Source organism: Pomacea canaliculata, linkage group LG1 (genome assembly GCF_003073045.1).
Source record: "Pomacea canaliculata isolate SZHN2017 linkage group LG1, ASM307304v1, whole genome shotgun sequence".
In the NCBI taxonomy this organism is placed as follows: Eukaryota; Metazoa; Mollusca; class Gastropoda; order Architaenioglossa; family Ampullariidae; genus Pomacea; species Pomacea canaliculata.
The window spans coordinates 8,633,912-8,647,406 of record NC_037590.1 but is presented as its reverse complement, the minus strand read 5'-3'; the positions used below and the strand labels follow the sequence as shown (position 1 = coordinate 8,647,406).

Here is a 13,495-nt window from a genome sequence, read left to right as displayed (position 1 = left end):
ATATTGTTTCAGAACAAGTTAGCCTGATTAGGCTTAAGTCAGATTTAAGTCAATGATAGTTTTTGTTTTTAAACATAGAAACAGAAAAATATAGAAAAATACAAAGAAACAGTTGATGATCTAAAGATAAAAATTTTGCATGTGCCCGCCTGATTATCAATCTCCGATTTGCCCTGAAGAAGATTTTTTGAATGTAAATTCACAGTCTTTTGGTAACAATAAGGGGATTTCAAGAATAAATAAAGTCCATTTAAAACTGAAAGGAAAAGATGCAATTCCAGATTTTGCTGAAAAAATCAGTACTCATACAATTCCATCAAAATTCATTAACAATTTGAGCATTCACCCATACATAATTATAAGTGAATATACACATTTAAATAAGTGCACCAAGAATTGAGCAGTAGATGCAGAGAACTACCATGGATTTAATCATCGGTTTACAGCTTTGATAACAAAACGGTCTGTTTAGACTGCCTCTGATCAGCATTAACACTGTGGACATCAGCTGGACCCCAAACCGGGTCCGCTGGCGAGGTGGTGTTGCGGCCCCATGCTCCTCGAGGAGTAATAAGGAATAAAGGATAAACGATGTTAATGCTGCTGCTGCTCAGCATGTGACCTTGCCCTGCCGTGGCAACTCGCACGTGCCCGTGTTGTGGTTGTAGAAGTTAGAGTTGGGGCACTCTTTGATGTACATGTGATCAGCCCAACAGACGATAAACCGGCAGGGCGATGTCGGATGTGGGTAATTGCGCCATGGTCGCCCTTCACAGCTAAACACTACGGATTAAAAAACCACACAAAACCACAAAACTTCGTTATCATAATTATGGATGGTAGTTTGGTCAGTGATCGTCAAAAGCAAGTGTTTGATGATTGTCGTCTGGTCGACGTCAGAAATAATCCAGGATAAGCCTAAAGCCAACTCACCCGTGGAGCTTGGTGAGGTTGTCGCGGTTTCTGCCGTCGTTTCCGCTCTATCCACACCGTCCGGTGGTGAGGTGACAGGAGCTGGCTTGATGTTCGACAGTGATGGGGTGGTGCTGCTTGTGGAGACATTGTGCAGGGAGGAGGAACTGGCACCAGGCTGCACGGAGTCCAGCATCACGGCAGCAGCAGCGGAAATGAGGAGGAAGGCTTTATTAGACTGCGAGTTGCAAAGATCTGGGTGGAAGGAATCGGTGTCCAGGGTCCACGCCACGAACCCCCCGAAACCTTGCTGCTTGAGCCACTGGGCCTGCGAAAGGAGAGTGTGGTTGGTGGGTGGGAGAAGATGTAGAAATGAATGTCTACTCCCTTTACTATCATTTATAGGCCTTCATTTGAAATATAGGTCTGTGCTACTATCGTTCTTATGGTAAGTATATCACACCGATTTCACTTAACTTGGTTGGTTGCTTTGGTGGGAGAGTACTTCCCCCTAGTGGTGATTTCGAACTATGAGGGGAGATGGAGGGAGAATGAAACCTGAGAACCCGGAGAAAATGATATGTTTTCTTCGGCAAAAAGAATATATATGTACTCACCTTCTCCTTTGTGCTGTTCACGTCATCAAAAGATATCCACAGATTCTTCTTTACTAAGTATGGCACTCGCTGTTCGTTGTCCAGGAACACGTTAGCATCGGGCTCGGAAACTATTTTGCACACCTCCATAGTTAAAAGAACCTCTATCAATACACTTGGCATGTTCAATCTCAATTATGATAGTTTTAGTTTTGTTTAAAAAAATTAACAAAACTAATCCTTATAGACCAATCCAACAATTTTCTTGTTTTTTTAAAAAAAAATTATTCTTTCATTCATTTCTCTTTTTCTTTCTTAGCTCCCATACCTCATAGTAAGCCAGAAATCCAGGTTCCTGTGTGTAATTGCTAGAGGGTGCTATTGTGGCCTTTGACCCAGGTGTGATGTGCAACGAATTTTCTAGCATGAAGGCTCGAGCGTACGTTGACAGCCCCAGCAAGAGTTTGTCACGTGGTGCACCTCGTGTCACGTATTCGTTGGCCGTCCAAGCCTATGTAAACAGATCCCGTTTATATTGTGAAACCGAAATGTCTGTCGCACACATCAGCCCCTGACCCTTCTACCCTTTCTTCACCTTTATCAAGAGACATCCATTTATCTACAAGGAGTCGTGGTCAGCGAAATTATCATGGCTGCCCACGATCTCTCAGCCCTTGCATCTAGCGTCCAGCGGTGCAGATTTTAATAAGTTCCAGTCATTCATAGGTATCCCCAAACTGCCTGTCAACATCAAACTTCAGAGAGAGTGAGAGAGAAATTGCTTTGTGGATGTTTCCACGCTTACACCAGCTTTAATCACACCGTGCACTTACCATATTCCTTGTCAGAGCCAGACCTGTGTCTTCTGATCTGGCCATCAAAGGACTATTGTGGCCTGTCGTCCTGTCCCACGGACCATGGTAGTTGAAGGTCATCAAGTGCCACTGGTCGAGATATCTGAAACATACGTACAAGGCAAACATGCACACACACATACACACGCACGCGCGCAAAGGAACATGAAGTACACAGGATACTTCTCGATACTACGTCCTTGCGAACGGTTCACTTGGTCAACAGAAGATGCATGTTCAGGTTTTTAACTCCAGGGGACTTTTCTATGAGACCGAGGCATGAACCAGGAGTGAAAGGATTCAAGAGAAGGTCGGAAAGCTTGGGCGAACAAGGAGTCCCTAGCTGGACTTGGACAGCGCTCGGTATCCGTGTCGCCGGTCGAGCAGTTGTTCTCTGACGTGGTTGGCGGACCGAGTAGGGAAGTGACGAAGGAGAGTCGGACGGGGCATTTTAAGAGGAGAGTCCTTGGCATGCCGCACTGTCGGCAGACCTGCTACTCACCTCATCACAACGGTGGACTCGCAAACGTGTGGTTTTTCCAAATATTCGTGGTTGCTAGAGGTATTGTACGGGATAGTACGGATAGTACTGGGACCTCATTTAGATGAGCCAAACTGTTGTATATTTTTTTTAAACATTGTAAGAGACATCTTTGACCATGACATTGATCTAGAGGAGGGCTACAGCAAGCTTTGAGACTTCGTGCACGTGTTACATGGCGTTTCTCACCTGGTGAGGGCGGCCACGTCATACCCGGCGTCCAGGTGTGAGCGAGACGCCGGGGATGCAGTGGCCAAGAGCAGACGCTTATCTCCAGATGCCTCATCCTCGAATGCTTGACGAAGTTCCTGGAAAAGAAGTTGTCTCTAATCAAAACTCATAGAGGAGTTATGGGAACTGGAATCGGTGGCTGTAACCCGGTATTACAAGCGAGAAGTCCAGTGCAACTAGAATAAATAAACAGTTTGCAAGGACAATACCTCTAGCAACCATCAATATTTGAAAAAACCCACGAGGAATCCCATGTTGAATGTACATGGCAAGACTATCAAAGGTCTAAAATTTTTGTGAGCAGGCAACGAATTGGCAAATTGACATACGGGAAGTATGGAGGCAGACAGACAGAAGAACGGAGAGACAGACACAAGCACGATGGCTGTATTTGGCTGGATTTGTCACAAGCTTACCTTGCACAGAGCGATCAGGTTCTGTCGGTCCATGGCGTTGCCGTTGCGATACCCCGGGTACTGCCAGTCCAAGACGAGGCCGTCAAAGGCATGCTCCCTAAGGAAGGCCACGGCGCTGCTCACGAACGTTTGGCGCGTGCTTGTGTTATTTGCCATGAGCGAGAACTTCTGGGATCCGAACCTCCAGCCGCCGACAGCAAGCAGAGTTTTTAGGCCTGGGTTCCTCTGGCGGAGGCCGTTGAGCTCCTTGTAGCTGAATGCAGTCAATTCACAAAGGATGATGATGATTGATGATTGATGATTGATGATGATGATGATGATGATGATGATGATGATGATGATGATGATGATGATGATGATGATGAGCTATCTTTGTAGGGCTCAATGTGTATTTTGGTAGAACTGTGTGAAGGCTCTTTATCAAGATAAATCCTGTTCAGGCAGTAAAGTACAGCTATGCTCCGTCAGTCTGAAAGTTTATTAAGTATCCATCACTTGCCTGTCGACGTCTATGCTGCCCTGAAGGGACTGCAGGCGACCACCAGTGTCAAAGCCAGCGAAAGCGTACACGAGGTGGGTGCACAGAAAGGGGTCCACGTCCTGTATTCTGAATCTAATCGTCGCCACCCGTTCCCTAGCTCTCCCGTTGATGTAGCACACCCGTTTGAACTGAGCCGTAACGAACGAGGGCCCTGAATAACAATAACAATAACGATAACAATAACAATGACAATGACAATGACAACAGCCACCACCTGCTGGATAACTTCCCTGAGATTGTTGATTTACCACGATACACTTCAACTCACCTGCGCAGAAGCAGCAGAGCAGGACCGCAAATAACTTCTCTAAGACACACCCCATCATCTGAAAAAGAAGCAGGAGTGAATACGATTAATTAAATGGCTACTTTTATGTTATCCACACGTTTTTAATGTCTTAATGTGCCATAGTAATATAGTAATACTATTTTCTTGTCTTTTATACAACAGAGCATTTAATTCTGTATTTATTTTCGTTGGAGAGAGGGGGACAAGGGGAATCTTGATGTGTTTATCGTTTAGTTGGATTTCTAACTAGCCAGTTATCTGACTTAAGGGGGCAGTTTTGACTGTCTAATTTTGATAGCTATTTACTCTTGAAATAAAATTTATTTACTTTTGTACAAAAATATTTAATATTTCATTTCCCTCCATGCAGTCCTTCAGCATTTTCCTCCTGGTACAAAGGAAGGCTTAAAACGGGGGCTCTCTCTTATCCTCGATCTTTCATTTTCAAATTATTTATAATTATTTCAAATAGGCTTTATCTGAAGTAGTAATTGTCTTCTGTTTTCTATCAATTTCCCAATGTAAAAATAAATAAATGCCCATGCGAAGTATGATCATTATGAAGTGCATACAAACTGAGGCCGATTTAGTACACAAAAAAGATGACCTCGAAAATGGATGAAAATATATTGTATATATGAAAATATATCCACATACCTGTAGCGTTTTGTATTGTGAATCAGTTTCCTGCTTTCACGATGAAAATTCTTGTGCAATATTAAGGGCTAGTTGCGATGGGTAATGTGTAGATATATAGATATTATAATCGTTCGTTGAATGCATCTCTGTTATAAAATAAAAATCCAGGCGTTGCTATGCTTTATCAGAAAGAAGTCGTTTTTCCACATTCACGATGTCGTTAATTTGTCACTAGACTGTCACCGTGTCGGGTCCTGTGGTGGTGTTTGTGTCTGCCCGTATAATTCACGTAACAAAGAACGTTTCAGTCTACACGGGGGACGCTTTACGTTCAAAAAAAAAAAAAAAAAAAAAAAAAAGAAAAAAAAAAGAAGAGAAAAGAAAAAAAGGATGTATCACTGTCTGGGAGGACAGAATCTGTCGGCGTTAAACTGTCAGTCTCTACAGAAGGTAAGTCAAGGAGACCTGTTCTCCTCGGTGAAGGAAAGAAAGATACACGGAAATTGAGAGGTTGTAGTCTTTTGTCTTTCGAGGATGGAAAAAAACAACAAACAAACTTGCATCCTTGACAGAATTTAACTAGCATTACTCTCAAGAACGTGAACACACACTGACTCAAATTTGGCCCAGAAAAAAATAACAACACCGACAACAATAATGAACACAACGATGATTATATTACCAAGTGTATTATAATACCTTTGAACTCTCAGGGGTAAATAACTCTCACAGATATCTGTCTGTGTGTCTCTCTTTCCAACGCATTCAAGAGCAAGGAGACGCATGGAAGTCATAGGAGTCTGGGAACGATCGTTGTTTTTTATGGTTCATCAAAATATTCACTTGTTTAGCATTAGCAGGTACCAAAAACAAGTTTTACCGATTGGGACCATGACCTTTGGAGAAAATGTTTGCCTTAAAAGTTTCACCAAGTCAAGCGATGTCTCATGATTCAGCATAATCTTCCTATAGTTATAGGGCTAGCGCCTAGAGAAGCGTCATACCTCGCGTCAGAAGGATAAGCTAGCAAAATGACGTCTCAAAGTGACGTAACCTTGCGTCATAGAGACTTGACGTCAGAGGAGAAAGACGCGTGATATTCAGTTTCGGAATTTGTTTTCCCTTCTCCTCCATCTCCTTCCTCTCCTCCCTCCATCTTTGTCCTCCTCAAACCATCGTGCCAGCTGTGACATCTTAAAACCTTCAACTACCAGCTAAACCAGCTGGCTGGTTAGTTAAGTAGCAACTCCGTCAACCACTGCCCTATCTACCCAATGTCTTAGCTAAAACAACATAACAAAAGACACGCCTGGATCTAAAGACCTCGCTTCCACACCAAGAACTGACCACCGAGGCGGAACGACGATTCAACAACAATGTACTTACCGAAACCCCTGTCGAAGCATGAAAGCTACCATCTTATGGCTCTTCTACCTCATGCGGGGAATGGTGTTCATGGTGCCTACTCCTTCTTTCGTGCGGGATCTGAACAGTAAGCTGACCGGCTTCCTCGTTCTTTTGGCCAATGGTTTCATTCACTTCTCGTTGACTCTACAGTATGCCGTGCATTTCTTTCGACCTTAGTCGCCCTTCTTGAAGTCCTTCGCTTCGTTTCGATTTGTTCCAAGAAGCTTACGCTGTCATGACTCCTGCAAGCTATTCTCTCATTATTTTCTGCACGTGCGTTGCCCATGCGTCTGCCATCTTGGTTGTTGCTTACATTTTTTCCATCAAATCCTTTCTCATTCTGTTTGATTATTGACAGCCGTTCCTACTTGGTCTCTAGAAGGCAGCGTTGCCATAGAGGTGTAGGTCAGATTGCCTGTTGGGTGTAAATGCTGAGCAACAAATCTTGAAGAAGTTTGACATTCTATCCACAGATTTACAGCCTGCCATGAAGCCTTCCAGCCGAACTTCCTACTCGTTTTGCATTTCTGAATGCACTCCTGCTCTAACCTTATGCTTTTCAAATATCAACAAAGTGAGTCATCAGTCCTTTGAGGCTAAACTGTCAGTCATTCTTATTTAAATATTTATTGTATTATTATAAATTCCTCTTTTGCTGAAAACTAGACAACTTTGTTACGATAGCAACCTCTCCTAGGACAAATGGCCACTGTGTCAGTTTCTGAGGAAAGGACTTCACGCGTGCCTACAAAAAGCATTTCAATGTTTATTATTTCAAAGGTTACAAGGAGAGAGCTATACTGGTTTTTTCAGATACCTTAGTCTAAACGGAGTTATTCTTTATTTGATCCTTCTTGTCTCTTCTGATTAGTCTCCTTTGACTTCATTCTTAGAGGGAAACTTTTTCTTTTAGAAAAGTACTAAGTTTTCAGAACCTTTCCCGTGGACATATTTTCTTTCTTCTATTTTTTTCCTAATATGATTGGTAAGCAAAGTTGTTGGTGCCATTTTTTTATGAGACTTAATGTCAACCATTTAATTATTCTCCCCCCCCCCCCCGCAACACTTCTAACAACACTTGTGAACATTCCCTTGAACTCATCTAAGTTACTTAAGTTCATTCCGGTCAGCTATCAGTGTGTTCTGTGTGTGAGAAACCCATCCGGAAGTGAGAATAGCAAAACTACCGTTTCGTCCAAGATCACCCTTTTGGTAGATTACCATCTCATCGCCCCACGTTACCACCAGACGTAGGTCGTAGGATCAACACCCCCATGAACAGTGGCTGTCTTCTGCCACTGTTATCGCCAGCATCACTACGACCACCACGACAGTCACCCCTCGGCTGGTACGGCGGACCTTGCTGTGCTAGCAGCCGTGCAGTCCTCCATCACAATGAAACAAAATGCCGTGCACCTGAGCTGCTAGGACCCGCATCAGGTGGCCTTGCCAGAGTCCGAAAGCGACACGATGGCGCAGAGCAACCCCAAACATCGTTGCGGCTCCGCCCGTGACATGGTAGATGCTGCCGCCATTCTCAACGACCGCGGCTACCGACTTGGGCCCAAAGTGGGCAAGGTAAGTATTAAGGTTTCGCCCTCGAGGTGTGGATGCCGTTACTTACCAAGCCTCTATCGAACTATGGTTTGGGACTCCTGTTCTTTAAAGCTAATACATGAAACTAATCGCTGATGTCCTTAACCAGCTTCAGACGTGGACCGGTCACCAGACACGGCGTTCCCTTTCTGTTGATATCACCTACAGGTTCAATGCGAATGTTTGTGAAGTGAGAGAAGGTTTACGTGCTAGTGTGACGTCTAGCGGAATGGGACGTAGTATCAACGTGACGTGACGTGTCGACAGGGAAGCTACGCCAAGGTACGCGTGACGGAACGCATCAGCGACAAGCAGCTCCTGGCGGTCAAGCTCATCGACCGCTCCAAGGCCGCGCCTGACTACGTCAACAAGTTCCTGCCGCGGGAGCTGTCCATCGCGCTGCGCCTTCAGCACCGTCACGTCATGGCGCTGCACGAGATCATCCACACGCGCGACCTTGTTTGCGTCGTCATGGAGCTGGCCGAGCGTGGCGACCTACTGGAGCATATCAAGCGAAACGGCGCCATCCCAGATTTCGACAGCAAGCGCATGTTCAGACAGGTGTGTGTGTGTGTGGCGAGTATGCAGGAAGTGGGATGGAGGTGTGTTTGTGTGTGTGGTGAGAGTGTGGGAAGTGGGATGGAGAGGTGTGTGTGTGTGTGAGAGAGAGAGAGAAACTACACTATCCCAGACCATATTGAAGAGATAAAATTCTTTTTCTCATCATTATTATTGTGTTCGCAAACCATATCACCTGGTCACCACAACCAAACACCCAGCACGTGACAGCACAGCATCCACTGATACGGTGAACCTTCTGATGTGACAGATCAGCGAAGCCGTGCGCTACCTGCACGACCAGTACCTATGTCACCGCGACCTCAAGTGCGAAAACGTACTCATCCGCCGTGACCGCTCCATCATGCTGACCGACTTCGGGTTCGCGCGCAGCGTGGAGTCCGACGATGACCTGAGCAAGACCTTCTGCGGCAGCGCCGCCTATGCCTCTCCGGAGCTGCTGCGCGGCAAGGCGTACAACCCGCGCCAGAACGACATCTGGGGCATGGGCTGCATCCTCTTCGTCATGGTGACAGGCTGCATGCCCTTCCACGACGCCAACGTCAAGAAGACGCTGCAGCGACAGCTGTCGGGTCGAGTCATCTTCCCGCCCAGCGTGGTCGACGTCATTCCCTCCAACTGCAAGTCGCTGATCCACGCCATGCTGGAGCCCAACACTGCTGTCCGCCTCAACATCCACGCTGTCATCTCCAGCAGGTGGCTGTCCACAGACTAACTGTTGCTGCTGCTGCAGCTCACGCGGTAGTGTCCATCTCCTTCCGGTTTGCGTTCTAACCTCTGACCCAGGGGCTAGAGGGGTGGGAGGAGTAGGTGGAGGATATGGAGGAAAAGGGAATCTATCGTGCGATGTGACGCATCCGACATGTTCAAGAATGTCCCGATGAGGCACGCACGGGCGTCCAAATAAAAAAGCCGCATCAGACCTTCTGTAGACGCTCCATTTTTTTCCCTCCTCAGTGCTAATCATAGCTATCTCAGCCCCATACATCCAAGACCTCCTGGGTCAAAGTAGCCGGTCTGTTCTCAGGCTGAAAACAAATCCCCGCCATCGGGTTGCGAGCCACGGCTAGTACAGTCTAACGACTTCCACACACACACACAGCTGAGTCACATGACCATTGGATGCATGTCATTATTTCCCCTCCTCACATCATGCTGAAACTTTTTTTTTTTTTTTTTTTTGTTTTTTTCTCTTTTGTTGTTTTCTCTTTGGTATACGCAACGTAGTAAAGTATTTTTTAGTTCTCACACTACCCCGGGACCTTTTTCTTTGATTTTGTTTTCTGGCGGTAGAGGGGTGGGATTGGGAGGGGGTCTCTGACGCTCCTGTGCCTCGCTGGCAGGTCTGATGATAGCTCGGCTGAAAAATTTCTGTTAGCCGACGTCGTGCGGTGCCTCTTGAGATTAAAACTGAAAGCCTGCAACTTTTTGGCTCCTCATGATTGGTTCCTGTGCCAACATCATTTACAGCGCTGCAGCCTGGATTATCTGTCGCTGCAGCAGCAGGTAATGTGTCATCAAGCATCATGTCGTCTCTTCTTATTTTCACTTCCTATTTATTCTTCAGCGATTTCTGGGTGCAAGCTTGCCCGCAAGTCCATGTGTGTTACATGGATCAATTTTTTGAAAACAGAATTTTAGTTATATTGTCAAGAACTATACAGTCGCCATTGAGACGGCACGGGGCCATGTTTATTCTGAACTCAAGACAAATAAATTTCTTGCCACTATCGTTTCGTCAATTTTCATCATGTCATCGCATTATTTCATCTTGTAACATCAACTCAGGGAGCTCAGCCGCTGTTCCTTCTGCTAATGCATTTTTGTTTGTTTAAATATTCGGTTATATACTATATGTGTGTGTGTTTGTGTTTGCGGGCGTAGGTGCATTGTGCGTGTTTATGTGTGTGTTTACGTGTGCGTGCATGCTTTATTATGTCTGAACTGATGAGGACAAGATTTTCAAGAAAGAAGCTTTCAGCATATATGAACTTATTTTATACTTCGCCTTTTTTGCCTCTGTGTACAATTTTCTGTGGAGCAGAAAACATCATCATGCTTTGGGTTAAATTCTGTTCTGTAATGTCATGGCCCGGATCTGCTTTACAATTTTCTTCTCTTCTCAGCATAAAGTACTCAGGTGTCCGTTCTTGATTTCATCGACATGTTATTTCATCGTCGTACATGCTTTAATAACAGACTTTTTGTTGTTTTATGGAGGAAATAGTGTTTGTGCTTTTTCGTCAACTTAGTGTTATAAACAAAACAGAGGTCATAACTTCCATCATAAAATTATGATACCGATATTGTATGAGTACACTAAATAGACCATATTACTCTGAATTTCTTCTAGTGTGTTTTGTTAAGTGAAAATTCTGGACAGAAGTGAGTCCTGGTCTTACTCTAAGGAGTGTAGTTCTCTCACGACCGCTGATAGTCAGAAAGAAACCTGTTTGTGTACATTTCGGTCCTGAACTTGTGTGTGTGTGTTTACCATTCAGGATATTTTCACAAGTTCAGGCATGCTCTTAGAAACTGTTGTTTTACCACTGGCTGTTTCATACCTCAGCCAGAAAACCAGAAGCAGACATAGCAGTTATAGCCTGTTGTGGTGATTTAAAATGGCCGTTTCCAATGGCGAAGTATTAATAATCAGCATTCACTGGAGAATAAACAAACCTGTTTGTCACCTGCACGGGAGCTGGAGCTCTCACATTCACTTAATGTTCACAGTTATTGACTCCTATAGCCAGTGCAAACAAAACTCTCACTCAGCGATTTTAATGGGCGATCGACTCACAAAACTCAGAACTTTTAATATACACGACAAACACACTATTCATAGAAAATAAAATAAAAACGCACGACAAAATCTCATCAAAACTGCTCTACTCAATCAGGTCCCCCGCACTAGTATGCGTCAGTGAACACCTGGCATAATGTTGGAAGGAATAGTAGCAAGAAGTCATAAAGTTATTGGGAGTATTCTTTCAAGTTCCATTCCACTGGAAGAAGTTGTTGGCGATTTTATGATACAGCTACGAATGTCTGTAAAACGTGTAATACAGACCTCTGATATGTTGGAGGACCGACACGACCACTCATCATATCCAATGGTTATACATGTGAGATTGTCCTTGTGCTGTTTTTATGATGCTCAAGGCTATTTGAAGAGGGAACAGTGTTTGCTATGCACAACATTCAAATACTATACCCACGTGTGTCCTCCTACACAAAGTACAAGAACAAAGCTGTGATGATCAAGCCTTCATGTATCGAGTTTTGTTGTGGTTTGTATATGTTTTGTGGCTCCGTTGCTAGCTGCACTACTTAAAATAATTCATACAACACAAACACTTTTCTTCCGTGATATTTGCAAGGTCTCTTTGTTCAGGAATCTGAAAAAGCTCTTTGTAGAGAGGATGTTAACCGGAGGATATTGTCACTCGGATTCAATGGACCTCTCCACGAACTACAGAGCTTGTCTGTCTGCCAAGACCAACGCTAAGTCTCTTGCGGAGTTCTCCGCGGTTAGTCTCGGCGAACCTTAACAAAGAATGTGACCAAACCGGAAGCTTTGTACAAACATGCCTCGTTTTAGTAGTTAATCTGAAATGTGAATAAACCCGAAGCTTTGTACACAGCTGACTTGTTTGAGTAGTTAACTGGAAAAATCGTCTGCCAGCAGTCCAGTAATACAAGTTTGTGATTGTACTGGGCACTGAGAACCACTTCATGTATGGTTGCCATGATTTTTAGTTTCGTATTGTTAGTGTCAAAAGTTTGCGACATGCCACGAGTGGACCAGATATAAGCTGCGACATGATTTTGTAATATTATTTACGAAGCTAGCGAGTTTTCAGAACTGTTCAAAACGAAAAAAATCTGCATTAAAAAAATGAAATACAGCTCTAAGCAGAATCTCAAATGGAATAAAAAGCTGTATTTTGAATCGCTGTGTGCTAACCGTCTCAATAATGGCAAAAAATACAAACACAAGCAGCAAATTTATTTGATATGTATTTGAAAATATGTGACCATGAAAACCTTTTCCATATTAAATAAAAATGTTTCAGAATGGGATAGCGTTTGTCATGTTATTAGATTGTTATGACCAGCAGCTATGATGTAACAGTAACAGCTATTATCATTTGAACAAACAGATGTCAGCAAGATGTCAAGTGCATGGGGATTAATTCCTGCGATGAGTCTCGGTAGACTGCACAAAAAATCTTAATGGAAATTATATATTATACTCTTTTGCATATTAATCTCATTTTTCCATCCCATTTTCCCTGTGATCGTTTTCATCTTTATTGCATAAATTTTTCAATGATTGCTGTGGGAGGTCCACAGCTGTGTCCGTTTTATGTTGGACGTTAGACAGTCCAAGGGCGCATGCAGGATACAACAGATTTAATGCGCATGCGCATTGTGCAAGCTCCAAGTTGAAAGAGGCTTATTGTGTCCTTTGCCTGCAACAGTCCATGTGATATCTCCTCCCCTCCCTCAAACTCACACCTCTCCCCTCCCGTACTCTTATTTCTCCCCTCTCTCTATCTCTGTCTTGTCGTGTAATAAAATATTTCATCGGCATTTCTCTTATTGACCATCGGCTTCATACTCTGTGTATATAACTGATTATGGGTAAATTAGAAAGACTTAAAGATCAAATTGAGGCAAAACATACATATGTATATGTCCCGGTGAGAAAGAGAGGTCAGCATGGGAGCAAGAAAGGGAGAGAGGTGAGAGAAAAAGAAAGACAAAGCGGTCGTTAGGATTTTTAGGTTTCTAACATGCACAGTGCGTGGAATCATCCCGAAACAATACAGAGAACAAACGTACTTTTTTGACTATTCGGGTGCCAATACAAACGTTTAGCACCGTAATA

The 13,495-nt window shown here is 43.9% G+C and overlaps 2 protein-coding genes across 2 annotated transcripts; one reads left to right on the top strand and one right to left on the bottom strand.

Annotated features, from left to right (window-relative positions):
- Positions 1-86: 86 nt before the first annotated feature.
- Positions 87-5,957, bottom strand: LOC112565580 (chitotriosidase-1-like). Its single transcript, XM_025241111.1, has 11 exons — positions 5,719-5,957; positions 5,038-5,165; positions 4,360-4,417; positions 4,050-4,242; positions 3,551-3,803; positions 3,093-3,211; positions 2,342-2,465; positions 1,837-2,019; positions 1,530-1,652; positions 934-1,240; positions 87-783 (listed from the first exon to the last, which is right to left on the bottom strand). The coding sequence occupies exons 3-11, from the start codon at positions 4,415-4,417 to the stop codon at positions 611-613; spliced, it is 1,533 nt and encodes a 510-aa protein (XP_025096896.1). The 5' UTR covers positions 5,038-5,165; positions 5,719-5,957; the 3' UTR covers positions 87-610.
- Positions 5,958-7,501: 1,544 nt separating this feature from the next.
- Positions 7,502-10,451, top strand: LOC112565592 (testis-specific serine/threonine-protein kinase 6-like). The gene is made up of 3 exons (XM_025241139.1): positions 7,502-8,004; positions 8,290-8,583; positions 8,852-10,451. Exons 1-3 carry the CDS (start codon positions 7,897-7,899, stop codon positions 9,314-9,316), a joined length of 867 nt encoding a protein of 288 aa, XP_025096924.1. The 5' UTR covers positions 7,502-7,896; the 3' UTR covers positions 9,317-10,451.
- Positions 10,452-13,495: the final 3,044 nt, after the last annotated feature.

Excerpts from the sequence above, each read along its gene's own strand:
- LOC112565580 (XM_025241111.1), bottom strand. The coding sequence starts at position 4,417 with ATGATGGGGTGTGTCTTAGAGAAGTTATTTGCGGTCCTGCTCTGCTGC. Across the intron at positions 1,653-1,836 it reads GATTTCTGGCTTACTATGAG|GTGTGCAAAATAGTTTCCGA; the intron begins GTATGGGAGCTA and ends TTAACTATGGAG. Across the intron at positions 1,241-1,529 it reads TGAACAGCACAAAGGAGAAG|GCCCAGTGGCTCAAGCAGCA; the intron begins GTGAGTACATAT and ends CTCCTTTCGCAG.
- LOC112565592 (XM_025241139.1), top strand. The coding sequence starts at position 7,897 with ATGGCGCAGAGCAACCCCAAACATCGTTGCGGCTCCGCCCGTGACATG. Across the intron at positions 8,005-8,289 it reads TTGGGCCCAAAGTGGGCAAG|GGAAGCTACGCCAAGGTACG; the intron begins GTAAGTATTAAG and ends ACGTGTCGACAG. Across the intron at positions 8,584-8,851 it reads GCAAGCGCATGTTCAGACAG|ATCAGCGAAGCCGTGCGCTA; the intron begins GTGTGTGTGTGT and ends CTGATGTGACAG.